The following is a 15,901-nucleotide window of genomic DNA, read 5'->3' as shown; positions in this document are numbered from 1 at the left end:
TTGAATAAATTTAAGCGTATTATCTTATATCTATTTCCGAAAGAGCTAGAAATGTTATTTTTCTAATGGATGGAGAATTGGAATGCCTGCAGGTGAATGGGAGGTTCTGGCAGTCTTGGGGTACAAAACATCTGCAGAAAAAACTAAGGGTGTGTATGTGTAAAAAAAACCAGCAACCTAAAACTGCCCATATTAGTCAATGGGATGGAATGTTTATAGGCTCAGAGTGCAGGCAACAGACTAAGCAGGAGGCCGGAGCTAATGGAACTCAGTGGCAAGGAGCAGGGAAGGAGGGCTTGAACGAGAAGAGTACGGAATTTCTCAGCCTGACGAATATTCCCTCAAGACCGTCCCAAACCTTTTCTGCTTCTGAGGTGGAAATGTATCCTCACCATCCTCAGGCAGAGGCTCGGATAATACCTGCGCACCAGGGATATATTACAGCATTTTGTTGCAGTTCTATGCTTGTTCTTTCTATTGCTCTTTCTATTTTCTTCCATGGGTGTGCACAGGAAATCACATGTTAGCAAACACACATACATGGGAGCAGAGAGAGAGAGAGAGAGAGAGAAAGCGCTAGCGAACAGGCCCGCCTTTCCAGATAGCGCCAGGCTGCGGTACGCGCCAGGAACGGCTTTACCTTTGAAGCGGAGACCTTCCACACCTTGGGGGAAAATTGAAAGTTCCCCCTTGCAGGAACCCATTACCAGGGATCTGGGGATTTAGGCTGCAGTCTTGGAGGTGTTGACAATGAGCTCCAGGGGGAAAGTGGGAACTGCAGCAACTTTATCAATTCATTATAGAGGAATTGAAAACCTCTGCATATAGATTTACACTCCATTATCATGCTAACTCAGACATAAGCCCTACTTTTTCCAGGCAAGGAACATCCCGGCTGCAGCTGGGGGGCTTGAATGGTGAGAGCAAGGATGTGATGATGGGCAGGGGTGACCTTGGAGGACATGGCATGGTTGGGAGTCTGGTGCCAAGATTCTCGGGGCTGTGGGTAGTAGGCACTAAATGGGGGGTGGGGGGTGGATGGATCTGCAATAGGAAAATTCAAATTCTGCAACTAAATATGTAGATTTTCAGGATCTCTCTCTCTCTCTCTCTCTCTCTCTCTCTCTCTCTCTCTCTCTCTCTCTCTCTCTCTCTCTCAATGTCTGCAGGCACAGAGAGGGCACAGAACTGCCAGCTACTGGAAATATTATTCAACACTCCTTTAGCTTCTGAGATTTTTAGGAGGCATTGCCCACAGACTTACACAGATACTTTTGCAGGCAAGAGGGATAGAAACTCATTGTCCCCCCACCATGCATATTCTTAGCAGTTGCAAAAAAAGAAAAAGAAAGAAAAGGGGGGGGTACATACACATGTATGCCACCATAGGAAGCTGCCTTACAGAGGCAGACCCTTAGTCCAGCTAGCTCAGTATTGTCTACACCAGGGCTGCTCAACTTTGGCCCTCCTGCAGATGTTGGCCTACAACTCCCATCATCTCTGGCTATTGGTCACTCTGGCTGGGGATTCTGGGAGTTCTAATCCAAAAACAGCTGGGGGGCCCAAGTTGAGCAGGCCTGGTCTACACTGACTGGCAGCAGCTCTCCGTGGTCTTTCCCAGCCCTGACTGGCAGCAGCTCTCCACAGTCTTTCCCAGCCCTACCTGGAGATGCTACCAGGGAGTGAACCTGGGACTTTCTTGCATGCCAAGCACTCAGCTATGGCCCCATCCCCTAAGAGGAATGTCTGACAGTAGACAGCACAGTCACCCATCCAAATGGAAACCAAGGCAGACCCTGCTTATCAAAGGGGACAATTTATGTCCACGATGTATGTATGTATATATGTATGTATGTATTATTTTATTTAAAATATTTATACCCCACCCCTCCAGTACATTACTGCTCGGGGCAGCTCACAACAATACAATAGATACAATGTAAAATAAAACTAATAAAATTAACCAGATTAAGTAAACCAGTTAAAAGCCCAGGCTGAAACCACAATCAGGATGAATTTTCAAATTAAAAGTGATTTTTAAAAGCTAAAAATTGAAAGTTATAAAAACTAAAAGCTAAAGAACCTACCAGATATAACCTACATTACCCCAAGATCAGCTTCCCCCCCAGGAAGTGTCCCTAGGGCTGCAGTCCTAAACACACTGAGGAACATAGCAGCAGCTGCCTTCTACCGAGTCAGACCCTTGGTCCACCTACGTCAGTATTGTCTACACTGACTGGCAGCAGCTCTCTAAGGTTTCAGGCAGGAGTCTCTCCCAGCCCTACCTGGAGATGCTGCCAAGGAGTGAACCTGGAACCTCCTGCATGCAAGCATGTAGATGTTCTTCCCCTGAGCTGTGGCTCCATCCCCTAATGGGAATATCTTACAGCACTCACATGTAGTCTCCCACCCAAATGCAAACCATGGTGGAACCAGCTTAGCAAAAGGGACAATCCATGCTCACTACCACAAGATCAGCTCTCCTCCTTTATTTGGCTTTGAAGACATTTCTGGTTCCATCCCTACCTGAAAAGTATGTCCTCAGGTTCCCCCTGATCCTGGGCATGAGTTATGGAATTCGATTTACACAAAACTCCCCAGATAAGAAGAAATGGATGTCTGTGTCATTCTCCTGTTGCTCTTAGTTGTGTTTGCAGGCCAGTATGGATGGAGCACCAAGCTCATATCTTGGCAAGACATGCCCTCAGTCATGTCACCTCTGTCCGGGCCAATATATCTTCTGGAGATGTGAATAGTGAGCCATGCGTGTGCATGAAGCATGTTCCCCGCCTGCCAGAGTGTTGCAGGGGAGTTATAGAACAATGCAGAATATTTGCAAGGTCCTAGGTTCAAATCCTGGCACTCCTCATCAGAAGGATCATTTAAACACATTTCCCTGAGACAGCATTTTGACTAAAATATTGTATATTTCAATATTGTAGACAAAGTTTTGCTGAAATATTGTATATAAATATTTCTTCTAGTTGACAATAAAAGCTTTTGTTCATTGTCTGGAATCTCAGTTTGATAGCCTGGTTTCTTACCTAACTGCAGCTTGGATAATCCACAGTTTCTAGACAGCACGGGAAACTGTGGTGTGTTCCAAACTGGAAACAGAAGCTTTATTTCCTTCCATCATGTGTTAAAGAGAAAGGAAGCTGAGAGGGAATGCATCTGACTCCTAGGAACACAGGAAGCTGCCGTCTACAGAGCCAGACCTAGCTAGCTAGCTCAGTATTGTGCACACTGACTGGCAGAGGCTCTCCAAGGTTTCAGGCAGGTGTCTTTTCCAACTCTATCTGAAGATGCTGCCAGGGATTGATGCTGTGATCTTCTGCATACAAGTAGATGCTCTTCCAGTGAGCTATGGCCCGATCCCCTAAGGGGAATCTTACAGAAGACAGCATTTATATGCCATCACCCATCCAAATGCAAGCCAAGGTGGGCTCTGCTTAGCAAAGGGGACAGTATCTATCTGTCTGTCTGTCTGTCTATACATGCCCAAATGTTCTACTGCCTGAAAATGGGGCTGCAAAATCAGGAGGACATTTGGTCTCCTCCTTGTAACTTGGTAAGAGAAGGTTACATGTTAAGTTGAAAAGATTTAAATTTTAAATTTTCTATTATAAAACCTTTTCTAAAGAGGAAAAAAAGAAGGCGGGGGGGGGACTTTTACACAGGCAGAACAGTACCAATGTGTGAGTCAAGATAATCGAAGTCTGTAAAAGTGATGTTTTTATGAAGTACAGGTCACTGAGGAAGACATATGTGGAAACGCGTCTGACCCATTAGAAATGACCCATTGAAAAGGACTCGTACACTTTGAAAAGACTTCTTGTCATTTGGTGGAAAGGTATTCGGGCTTCATAAGGAGTTTGGCTTACTGTGAGCCTGCTTTGACTATTTAGGGACATTTTTATATATTCCTTTATGTGATTTTGTATCATAATGCTGTCTGCACAGCTATGTTTTTATGGTATGATTTTAAATGTGTGTAGTTGTTCTATGTAGAACCTGTAAATTATATTAATATACCTATTTTCAGGTAGTCTGAATTTTTGGCAGCCTATGTTTAGTTTCTTGATCTGGTCTTTTTTTGGCATCTCCACCGCACATACGGAAGAACCTATGTTAATCCAAAGCCTGTGTAAACAGGAAGGCCTGCAAAGCAGAAATGGAATGAGCCTAGTGGGCCTCCATAGGTAAGAATTTCCACAAAGAAGGGGCCATTACTGAGAAGGCCCTGCTCCACGTTGCCAGTCAATCTAATTTTTTTAATTTAGGGGCATCGAGGAAGAGTTTATTCTGACATGGTTTTTCAACTGACCACTGCAGCTGTGCCTTTAACGCATCAGTTTGAAATGCATATATTAGCAGATGGAAATGTTTCTCTCTGTGCTGTGAGAAATTTCACCTACTGATTCCTGCACATCAGACAGTATTGTGAGTGTGGTGGCAAGCCAGCTCAATCTCACTTTCATATAGAGTTGCAAGGGGGGGTGTGTGTGTGTCGCCCTGTGGAAGGGCTTCTGTGCTACCAGCAGGCAGGCAGAACACAGGTGGTGGTGGTGGGAAGCTTAACCTGTTGCATTTCTGCCTGTGCCACAGTGAGAGGCACAGGAGTACAGATGGTATCTGACTGCATTTCCCATACAAGATGCTCCAGAAGACGGATTTCAAACTTCCATTTCTCTACAGCTCAGAAAGCACATTTTTCTCAGGGAGGTGATACACATTAGCACATTTGGGTTGCCGCATAACATCTTGCTGACAAAATATTAAAGTTTTTGGAATCTCAGTCTACAGTACATGGTAACAAAGTTGTCAAATCTAGTTCACAAACAAGGGAGGTGTTTATGTGCCACCCAAAATAGACAGAGGTGGCAAAGGAAAGTTAACAGAATAGAGAGAGATGGAATCTCTCTCTCTCTCTCTCTCTCTCTCTCTCTCTCTCTCTCTCTCTCTCTCTCTCTCTCCATAGTAGAAATTGGGCATAACTCAGAAGACTTAGGATTGAGACAACGAAGTCCTTCCTGTGGCTGCCATCCTGTCCACACGTCCTTGAGAAGAAGCCTCATTAAACTCCACGGGTCCCATTTCGTAAAACTCTTAGGAACATAAGAAGCTGCCGTATACTGAGTCAGACAATTGGCCCATCTAGCTCAGTACTGGTTACACTGATTGGCAGCAGCTCTCCAAGGTTACAGGCGGGGGTCCCTCTCCCAGCCCGACCTGGAACTTTTCCGCACAGGGCTTTTAGTTCGCGTCTCTTTCAGAATGGAAGGCGTGCGTTCAGATATCGGCCACATTCACCCACAGTCCCTGCGAGCTATTGAGGAGTTCACACCTGATTTGGGGTTTTCACTGCACGTTAGAGTGTAACCTGATTTATATCCAAGGTTTTAAAAAAATGCATTTTTTAAAAAAAATCGGGTTCTTTAGGGCAACTTTGAGCTTGCAGTAAAGCCTCACAGTAAACTTGCGGAAAAGCTGTCTGAAAATGCTCCTGGAGAGGCTGCCAGGGATTGAACCTGGGACTTTCTGCATACAAGCAGATGCTCGTCCAGGGAGCTATGGCCTTTCCCCATGAAATTGGATATAAACATATGAAGCTGTCTTGTGCCGAGTCAGACCCTTGGTCTACCTAATGCAGCATCTCTCCTCAAGGACAAATTAACTCCCCATGAGGTTCCCCTGCTCTGGCATTGCCACCTTCTAACCAGCCTCAGCTGGGAGTAGTTAGTCTGTTGTATACCCGTAAGAGGTGTGGCTGCATCTTTCTATGGGTCTCAGTGCAGGAGAATTACCCTATCGTTTTGATCATATGACGCCAGTCAGCTGCCTTGGCGCCCAATCCATTTCCAGGCCCAATTCAAAGTGCTGGTTCCAACCTTTAAAGCCCGAAATGGCTGGGGACCGGATTACTTGAGAGAGAGTGCCTTGCCCCATATGTCCCTACCCATACTTTTAGGTCTTCTTCAGAGGCCCTCTTCCAGGTGCCCCTGCCAAAGGAAGTGAGGCGGGTGGCTACCAGGGAGAGGGCCTTTTTGGTACTTGCAGCCCATTTATGGAATAGCCTTCCCAGCGAAGTTGGCCTGGCTTCATCACTTTGCTCTTTTAGATGCCAGGTAAAGAGCTTTTTGTTCACCCAGGCCTTTTAAATTTGGGTTTTTCAGATTTGATTCTGATTTTTAACTAATTTCTAAACGAGTTTTTGAGCTGCTTTGTATTGTCTTTTGTATTTTCTTTTCACCCTTTTTTTGGTCTGTTATGATTTAATGTATTGTGTTTTTATTGTATATTTTAATCCTCTTCTGTAAGCTTCCCAGAGAACAATTTGTTATGGAGCGGCTAACAAATAAAGTTTATTATTAATTAATTAATTAATTATTATTATAGTGGAGGAGAGGTCTATCAATAACTGTTAGCCCTGATGGCTCTGTAGAACCTCCATCTTCAAGAGAAGTATATATCTGAATGCCAGGTACTATGAGCAACATCCCAAAGGGTTAGTGTCCTACCTGTGGGCTTCTCAAAGGCATGGTCACTTGAGATTGGACATAGAGCAGGGGTCCATAAAGAATCCCCAGATGTTATGGGATGACAACAAACACATCGTGGCTGGGAATGATGGGAGTTGTAGTCCAAAAAACCTCCAGGTTCTCATGTTTGAGGACCCCGGAATACTGGATTTGAGGAACACTGGGTTTGTCCCCACAAAAACTCAAATCCAAAACTTTATTACCATCGATGACCAATCACTCCAAACATACAGTACACAGGATAAACTTCGCATCAAGCCAATTGTCATAAGAAAAATGTAACTAGAATAATCTCGAAATGTTCCAACATTTTGGGTCTCCAAACCAGAACAGGGACTCATGCAGAGATACAAAGAAGGAGCTTAAACCAGCAGAAGGCTCACCTCCTTAACTCTTTCATTGACACCCTTTGCACCTTGACTCAGAAGCAAGTCTCCTTGAGTTCAAGGAGAATAAAGCTTTCCTCTTGAGTTTGGCGCTGGGGGAGAAGAATCCTCACTATCTGAAGCTTGGGAAGCAGAAGCCCAGAACTGAGTTTTCCATCCCAATTCTCATTTTAAAAACAAACAAACAAACACCCGAGTTCTTCTTGACCAGCACTGCCAAGAGTCTGGAATAGTCCAGAGTTTGGAGGAGGATCTACACCTGTCCCCTCCCTGGTCGGGCCACAGCCTGTAACTCTTCTCCTTCATCACTCTGTGTCTGTGTGCAAAGGAGCAGAAACAAGAGGCTATTAAAAGAGATGGGGAAGCGGGGGGGGGGGAGGGAGAGAGAAGGAAGCAGTGCGTAAGGCGGCGGGGTGGGTGGGTTGAGAGAGAAAGCGCCATAGAGAAGCCAAGCAAATTAAGCAGGGCTCTGATCTGCTTGGGTTTCTGCCTGTCCCCCAAAATGCACCCTGCATCTTAATGCGCTCCGCTGTTCAGCGCGCGGGCGCACACACATCTCCTGATGCCATCTCAGCTCCCTGGGATCAGCTCTTTAAAACACACAGTCACACACACACACAGCCTTTTCTTTCCTTCTCCCTTGCCGGCTTCTATGCATGCTTCCCAAATCTGCTTTCAAGAGATGCAGGCAGAGCTCTCTCCCCCCACCCTTTCACCTTTTGCACACACACCCCTTACCAATTAATCGCATTTTCCCAATCCGTGTCCACTCCGATTGAGATTCCCCCCCCCAACGCTCTCCTCTGGACTCTGGCATTTCCCCATTTTGCTAGAAAATCCTCATTCCAGGCTGATCCCACCCCCACTCTTTCTGGATCCTGTTTTGGTGGTTGTTGGTTTTTGTTTTTAACTCACTAAGATTTTTTAAGGGTAGCAAAAGACGCCCTCCCTTCACAGCCCGGCGTTTGCCCATTTCTCTTTGTAGATTGCAGACCTCAAGGTTGGGCCCACGGATCTGATCCACACACACGCCCCCCCCCCCCCCACGTCCCGCAAGCCTATCTGGAACTTTTCGCACGTGCAGGGCAGGGCTAGGCACAACTCTACTCGGAAGTAAGCCCAACAAGACGCCCTCCCGCGGAAGCGTGGGCTGCGCCCGCCGTGTCCACACGCGCGCAGACCGCTCCCACGCGCGCCTCCTCGCGAGTAAGGACGCCCACCCAGCCCCGATCCCGAGTGGACGTGCCTGCAGAGAATCGCAGCCTCCTCTAGGGAAACCGGCCTGCCCCCGGCCTCCCCCGGTTTTTTTTTTTTTTATATATATATAATACACAAAATATATATTTTCCCCAGGAGGGAGGAGGCGCGCTTGGCTGAAGTGGGAGGGGAAATCCTAGTGGTGTGTGTGTGTGATTTTCTTTTCTTTCTTTTTTTTAAATTGCAGAGCAGAGGCTTCCTCTTTGCAGTCGCTAGCGCTCCTCAGAAGGGGGTGGAAGCAGGATTTTAAATTAATTTATCTACCTTTTTCCCCCTTTCCCCTTTTTTTTTTTGCATGCATGCATGCATGCATCTTCTGCAGTATTGCTGGGCGTGGGAAGGGCCAGCAGCAGCAGCAGGAGGAGGAGGCGGAGAGGAAGGAAGGAGGTAAGGAGCCCCTTTCCTCCTGCCTCTCTCTCCCCTCTGCCTGGTGTATTTTTCTGCAGGTGTTTCAATTTTAATTCTGCCCAGTGGGTGGGACTTAGCGACTGGAAGCATCGTGGATGTGTGTGTGTGCGCGCGCGCGCGTGTGCACACACACACACACACACACAAATATATATATATATATTTATATTCCCCCCCCCCTCTGCTGCTGCCGCCCCATCTTCGCTTGTAAGCTTCCCACAAGTCTGGAGGAGATCAGCAGGGAGGGAAGCTGAGCGGCGGTGGATCAACAAGGCACCATCCTCAGACGGAGGAGGAGGGAAAAAAGCCCCAGACCCCTCTTCTGCTGCTGCTGCTGCTTCTTCTCCTCCTCCTCGCCACGCATCCCGCCGCTATGCTCTGCTGGCCGCTACTGTAAAAGGAATTACCGCCGCTTTCAACCGCAGCTGCCAACATGGTTTCATCTACGGGAGGAATTTTGCTACAGCTGGTCGCTTGAGGGTGGTTTGATTTGGCTCTCCTCCTCCCCTCCTCCCTGGCAACCTCTTCCCCCCCCCCCCGTCTCGGACTCCACTCTCCCTTCCCCAACCTCTCCTCCATCCTCTTCCTCTCTCCCCCCCTCCCCACCTTTCCCAGCACATCTTTTTGCGCCCTCCCCACCCCCCCCCCCCGCGCCGCCCGGCTCCCCTTCTTGGCAATCGCGCCCCGCCATCGGAGATGGATGTCTCTCTCTGTCCGACCAGATGTAGTTTTTGGAAGGTCTTTTGGCTCTGGAGCGTGTGGGGGGACTACTTGGTCTCCGTGTGGGGTTGCCCCGCCAACTGCCTTTGCAGCAGCACCGAGATCAACTGCAAGAGGCCGGATGATGGCAACCTCTTCCCGCTGTTGGAAGGGCAGGACGCCGGCAGCAGCAGCGGCGGCGGCGGCGGCAACGCCAGCATCAACATCACAGACATCTCTAGGAACATCACTTCCATGTAAGTCTCCCACCCCAGCCGCCTCTGCTTGACTTCTCCCCACTTTCCCCTCCGCGACATGCATGATGTGACGTTTGCAGCGAGGGGACAGATCCAGCCGATTCAGACCTGTGCGTATGTGCCGCGCGGCGCCCAGGGTGCCCCCTTTTGCCTTGCTTTGGAGGAGGCTGGCTGGTGCCTCTCGCACTGCAGAGAGAGCTCTGCTCCCCTCCAGCTCGCTTTCCGAAGATTGGGCAGGGAGGAGAGAGTGGGGCCCGTCTGATCCCCCCCTCCCCCTGCTCAAAAAAGCAACAGTTTGGACCAGGCTTCTTGCAATGGCTCTGAAGTCAAGAAGGATTTGCCAACAGCCTTGTTTGGGGGAGGCCGGCTGTGTGTGTGTGGGTATGTGTGTGGAGTTGTGTTCTGCATGTGTGTGTGGGTTGCTGTGGAAGATCATGCCCAGAGATACCTTCCATCTCTAGCTTGCTTTAAACTGTGAACAAATAGGAATACAGACTCTCGCTCTCTCTCCCACCTCTCTCTTCGGGAGATTTGCCATCATAAGAGGATGGAATCTTTCCTCTCCATACTCTAAAATCGTCTTTTCCGTGTCCCAGTTTGTGGTTTAAAAGGAGAAAGAAAACATTGGACCTGCAGCTCCTTCTGCCCCACCCCTCCCAAATATATATCTTTTGGAAATAGGACAGAGAGAGATGTCCCTTGAGTAGCTTATTTAGACTCACGTTTTTGTTATAACCTCTCTCTGATGCCAAACTGCCTCCCAGTCTCTCTCTCTCTCTCCCCTTTGCAGTCTGTGTTTTGATCTCTGAGTAGCTAGGGTGAGGGTTGCTGAAACACAGAGATATTTTTAGTGGTCTCTCTCTCTCTCTCTGCTTTAATGCTTGTTTATCTGGAAAATCAACTCCAAGTTCTTTTATCCTTGTTGGGAGACTCTGGTGGCTAAACCCCATGCAAAATCCAATGGGGGGGGGGAGAGGGAGGGAGGGAGGGAGAGAGAGTGCACCCTCTTCCCCCTTCCTCTGAGCGCCATCCATTTAGATTTTAATAGTGTGTGTATTTTAAAAAGCCTTATCAATTCAATCTGCTGTCTCTGTGTTGTTTCCAATTGTGTGTGCGTGTATGGATGTATACAGAAATAGACAGAAAATCCAAAGGGTAGGGAGTGGGAATGGAGAAGAATGGGTGAGGTTAAAACTCTGAGCTACTTCATTAGCCTAATGCTAATTGAAATGGGAGTTTTCAGGAAACTGGGCAATGCCCCCTGAGTAAGTGGCCTGTGGGAGTAAAATGGGGGCGGGGAGAAGAAGGTGGGCTTCTTGAGGTTTAGCTGTCAAAGGCAGCAATTCTGGGAATGACTAATCTGGACAGGGTGGGTTATATTAATTAAAAATCTCCCAGCGGTGCAAGACGTTTAATGGGGGACTTGGGGGAAAGGCCCCTTTCAGACCATTCTTTCCCTCTCCCACTCCCCAGGATCTGCTGTTTAATCATTGTGCAATGCTGGAATAAATGTCTTTTGGAAAGCGAAAGGGATCGCTGCTTTCTCTGTGGTGATGGTTTAAAAGGGGTGCCAAAGATGGCATGGCTTATTTGATTCCATCTGGAGTGGGCCCATCCCTCTAACTGGATTAGGACCTTGCCTTGCAAAGAAATCTACAAAAGTTAGGAGACCTGATAAATGTTTACTAGCTTCCTTGGATCTGAATGGCTTGAAAGCAAGTACACTCCCTCCCCCCACCCCCAACCCCTTGACTGTTTTCCTGTTTACAAATGTCTCCATGGTTGGTCACCTGTGGGCAACTCGAGCTCGCCATAGGTAACCAACCAGGAAAGAAGTGGCCATTTAGAAGTTACGTTACTTAATGCTCCTATATTGCTGTTTTCTTTCCTACAAATCCCTTGTTTATGGACCAGTTTCTATTCTTCCTTTTCCCATGTATTCTCCTGGAAAAACCTGAGAAAGTGACTCTGGATGCAACATTGCATTCCGTTCTGAGGTGTGTCCTACTTTGATGGGACTTAGGAGGCTTCTGGGTAATGCCAGGGCAAGTAAGAGAAAGTTCGATTTGTTTTCCAGATGGTGGGTTTGGCTTTTGAACCCTCAAAGTCAGGCTTTGAAGACTGGGGAGAAGGCAACTGGTCCCCCTCCCCTGCCAAAAAAAAAAAGTAGATAAGTCTATGTCTTGATATACATCTTCTCTTGCATTTTGGTATGTGTAGATCTGAGCCTCCGCGACGATATCATAATCTGAACTGCTGGGGGAGATATGATTATGTGAATCTTTTGTATCCAGAAAATGACTGGACTGCTTTGAAAATGCTGATCAGACTATTAGCAAACTAGATGGAAGACCCTCTCAGACTCCCAGAATCGGCAAAGGTGCTTTGTGTGTGAGAAAGGAGATGGAAAGGGAACATTTTTTCTTTTTAAACTGCTTTGTTTAAAAGTTGGGGTATGATAGAGCTTTTGCTTTGCTGGAGAATTGAGTAATTTGACTTTGGCCTGTCCAGATCACGAAGTAAAAAGTCCTGGCAAACGCATTATGGTCTCATATTATAGTGCAAAATTGTGGTCTGAGATTTGGGGCTAAGTATCTTAATGGAGGGGAGAGAGAGATGCTCTTGGAAAAGAGGGAAGGCAGGCGCTCTTTAAATAGGCTTAGAATGACTACAGGAGACAGCAAGGGCATCAGTGCCTATCGGCTACAATTGTTAATAGTACTTCCATCTTTGGAGTCGGTGTGTGTCTGAGTACTGAATGCTGCAGACAAGTCGAAGTAGAGAAGGACTTTAGGTTCCACATGGGGACTTTGTGGAGTCATCTGGTTCGCCCAAACTGTCCAAGATACGGTTTCCAAGACTGACCTTTTGTTTGGCCTATTAGGGTTCCTCTTATATTCTTACACAGCACTTGTAAGTATGGACAGATTGCTAGTTTCTGTCCTGTCTGATTCCAGTAGTAATCCTCAGGGACCTGACAGCCTCAGAAAAGCTAACAGGGCTAAATGATTGCTATGGATATTACTATGATGAATATTTATATACCACTTTTCAACAAAAGTGCCCAAAGCGGTTTACCTAGAGAAATAAAATCTCTTAAATTTAGGACTGACAAGAGGAAGTACTTTTTCACACAGTGCATAATTAATCAGTGGAATTCCTTGCCATGGGATGTGGGGATGGCCACCAGCTTGGATGGCATGAAAAGGGGCTTAGACAGATTCATGGAGGACAGGTCTATCAATGGCTACTAGACTGGTGGCTCTAGGCCATCTCCAGCCTCAGAGGCAAGATACCTCTTGATCCCAGTTGCAGGGGAGCCACAGCAGGAGAGAGGGCATGCACATACCTCTTGTCTGTGGGCTCCCCAGAGGCATCTGATGGGCCACTGTGTGAAACAGGATGCTGGACTAGATGGGCCTTCTTGGGCCTGATCCAGCAGGGCTGTTTTTATTTTATTTTTTAAAATAAATAAATACATAAATATTTAAAAAGAGACTGGCAAGTTTATGGCAAGTGACTGGTTCATGGAGAGAAGGCCAAAGATCCCCTTTTCCTTTTCTTATGTATGATACTTAAGCCCCTTATTTGCCCAATGGAATGGGGTGTTTCTTAATAGCATAGCCCAGATGCCAAGGTGAGGGGCCGGAGAGAAACCACTCCTGCTGCTTTTCTTATGAATTGGGGTAATATGCTTTCTAAGGTCAAGATGGCTGTGACTAATCCGTCTATTGTGGTGTGAGGGGACTTTTGTTTAAGCACCATGTGGGCCTCTGGTTTCATTCGCCACATCATGTGGAGGAGGCCATTTTGCTTTGGAGAACAAAGCTATGATGGCTGGAGACCATACTGGCTTTAGAAGTTTGCTGGCCTTAGAAATGTTCACACCAGAAAGAAGACATTTAAATGGCCCACCCACACTACCATCCTCCATAGTGCCTGTACTATTCTTGATGGGAGCTCATTTTTCTTGACAAAAGCCTGAAGCGGTTGACTGGTGCTACCACTCAATGTGGCTTGCTTCATCGCGAGGTTGGTGGTGAACTGCTTCACCCTGGTCGCTTTTAAGTGAAAGAAAGTGGTTTAGCTGGCTTGTTGGTGCAGTCTTTGGAGGACAATACAGGGCAGGATCAGTTCTGTGGAGAGGGATGGTGACGTTTTGGTACACATACGTCCAGGGTGGAGGCCAGGCCTTTTTAGCGGAGACCTTGGTGTTTTCATTCCATGCTATTCTATAATAGCTCTTGGTACCCCTGATCCATGCACTGAGCCAGTCCTTTCTGCTGTTCACCTCTAGTCCATATGAATCTGTTAGCCTGAGGCAGGTGACTGCTAGGTCACAGACTTTGTAAGCTGAAGATCCCAGCTTCCATTCTTCATTGGGGGCTCAGTGGCAGAGTATCTGCTTTGCATGCAGAAGGTCCCAGGTTCAGTCCCTGGCAGCATCTCCAGGTGGGGTTGGGGAAAAATATATATATTGTGCCTGCAACTCTGGAGGGCCACTGACAGTCAGTGTCTGCAGCAGGCCTTAGCATTGTAGGGCAGCTGCTGATGTGGTGGTCCCTGACACAGCCTGTGTGTCTATGGATGCTTTATGGGTCTGGTGTAGCAACATCTTGGGGCCCATGAAGGGCAGCTTGCTGAGGCCTCCTAGGACCTGGAGCTGGCCTGGGTGCTGATAGAACCTCCATCTATAAGGGGAGAAGGATTGGATGCAATCTGTTGGTTGGTTGGATGCAATCCACCACTGATCTGTGTATGAGGCTGCACATGGTGAATTTGGCTGGTATTTCCTTCCTTCCTTCCTTCCTTCGCCCTTGAGAAACTTGTGAGGGGTCTGGGGGGAGGTCTGCTTAGCTGCAGGAAGACCAGATCTACTTCTGGCAGAGCTCTGCTTAGTTATGTAAAAGTCAGACCAAGTTGATAAGAGAGAGCACATGGCAACAGCAGGAGAGATGATGGTGAGGAAAGGAAGGGGACCTCTTTGTGGATTCTTGAATCTCAACCCAGGGAGGAGCGTTGGTCTTGTGGTAGCAAGCATGACTTGTCCCCTTTGCTAAAAAGGGCCCACCCTGGTTGCATATGAATGGGAGATTAGAAGTGTGAGCACTGTAAGATATTCCCCTCAGGGGATGGAGCTGCTCTGGGAAGAGCAGAAGGTTCCAAGTTCCCTCCCTGGCAGCATCTCCAAGATAGGGCTGAGAGAGAGATTCCTGCCTGCAGCCTTGGAGAGCTGCTGCCAGTCAGAGTAGGCAATACTGAGCTAGATGGACCAATGGTCTGACTTGGTATATGGCAGCTTCCTATGTTCCTAACCATCTCCATCCTGATTCTTGGATTTCAAACAGCAGATGGGATGTACTATTCTAGCCTAGATCTGCCATCTTTGTTACGACATGCAAGACAGACCGTAATAGGACTTGGCTAGCCTGGGTATATTCTTAACCGCTTTTCTCTCTTGCTTTTCCTCCAAGGAGCTCAAGGTTCTACCCACCTGTCACAACAGCCCTGTAGGGTAGGGTAGGCTGCAGGAAAGTGCCTGGCCTTAAGTCACCCAGAGAACTTCATGGGGAATGGGATCCTGGGCTGTTCGGGCCTGATTCTGACAGCCCAACTGCTACACAAAAAAGCTGACTCTTCTTAAGAAGTAGGGTTATGTGGAGTGGAACCATCGCTCTGTCTAGCCACTTCTCCAAAGTCTTTAGAAGGTGCTGTTCCCATCATTCTACTCAAAATCCTTGTGAAAAGAGATACCAGGGACGCAAAGTATGTGCTTTAACATGACCATGACAGACACCTATATACCGCTTTTCAGCAAAGGTTCCGAAAGCAGTTTACAAAGAGCTAAAATAAATAAATAAAAATGGCACTGAACTATGGTTCAGGGTCCCTCTGGTCAGCGTGTTTGTGTGAGTGACTGATGTGCAGGCTCAGTGTGCTGGCAGAGTATTTATCTAGCTCTTGGTACCCCTGATCCACACACTGAACCAGTCAGTTCTGTTGAGCACCTCTAGTCCTTATGAATCAGCTGGCTTGGGCAGCTGGCTGCTAGGTCACAGGCTTTGCGAGCTGAAGGCCCCACTTTCCAGTCTCCATTGCGGGAGGCCTGCAGCTCAGTGGTGGAGTATCGGCTTGGCATTCAGAAGGCCCCACGTTCAGTTCCTGGCAGCATCACCAGGTAGTGCTGGCGGGGGGGGGGCTCTGTCTGTAAACCTGGAGGGTAGAGATGTGCACAAAACTGGTTTCCCTGGTTTGGTTCCGATTCGAACCGGACCGGCTCAGTTTTGCCCCTTCTGAACTCGCCCCCCCCCCCCGGTTTTAGCTTGAATCGAGCTGGTTTGGATTGACATGA

The 15,901-nt window shown here is 47.6% G+C and overlaps 1 protein-coding gene across 7 annotated transcripts in view; it reads left to right on the top strand.

Moving 5' to 3' along the window:
• The first annotated feature begins 8,113 nt into the window (after positions 1-8,113).
• Positions 8,114-15,901, top strand: part of NTRK3 (neurotrophic receptor tyrosine kinase 3) — a 364,980-nt gene continuing 357,192 nt past the window's right edge. For 2 of the 7 annotated variants that reach the window (XM_053272600.1, XM_053272601.1), the window contains exon 1: positions 8,776-9,549. In XM_053272600.1, the coding sequence (XP_053128575.1) occupies positions 9,290-9,549 (260 nt within the window). In that variant the 5' untranslated portion in view covers positions 8,776-9,289. Of the gene's footprint in view, positions 8,135-8,768; positions 9,550-15,901 lie in introns of those variants that run through there. The other 5 variants (XM_053272596.1, XM_053272592.1, XM_053272593.1 and 2 more) reach the window with 5 other exon arrangements.

Source organism: Hemicordylus capensis, chromosome 10 (assembly GCF_027244095.1).
Source record: "Hemicordylus capensis ecotype Gifberg chromosome 10, rHemCap1.1.pri, whole genome shotgun sequence".
Lineage (NCBI taxonomy): Eukaryota > Metazoa > Chordata > Lepidosauria > Squamata > Cordylidae > Hemicordylus > Hemicordylus capensis.
This window is presented reverse-complemented; position numbering and strand designations above follow the sequence as displayed.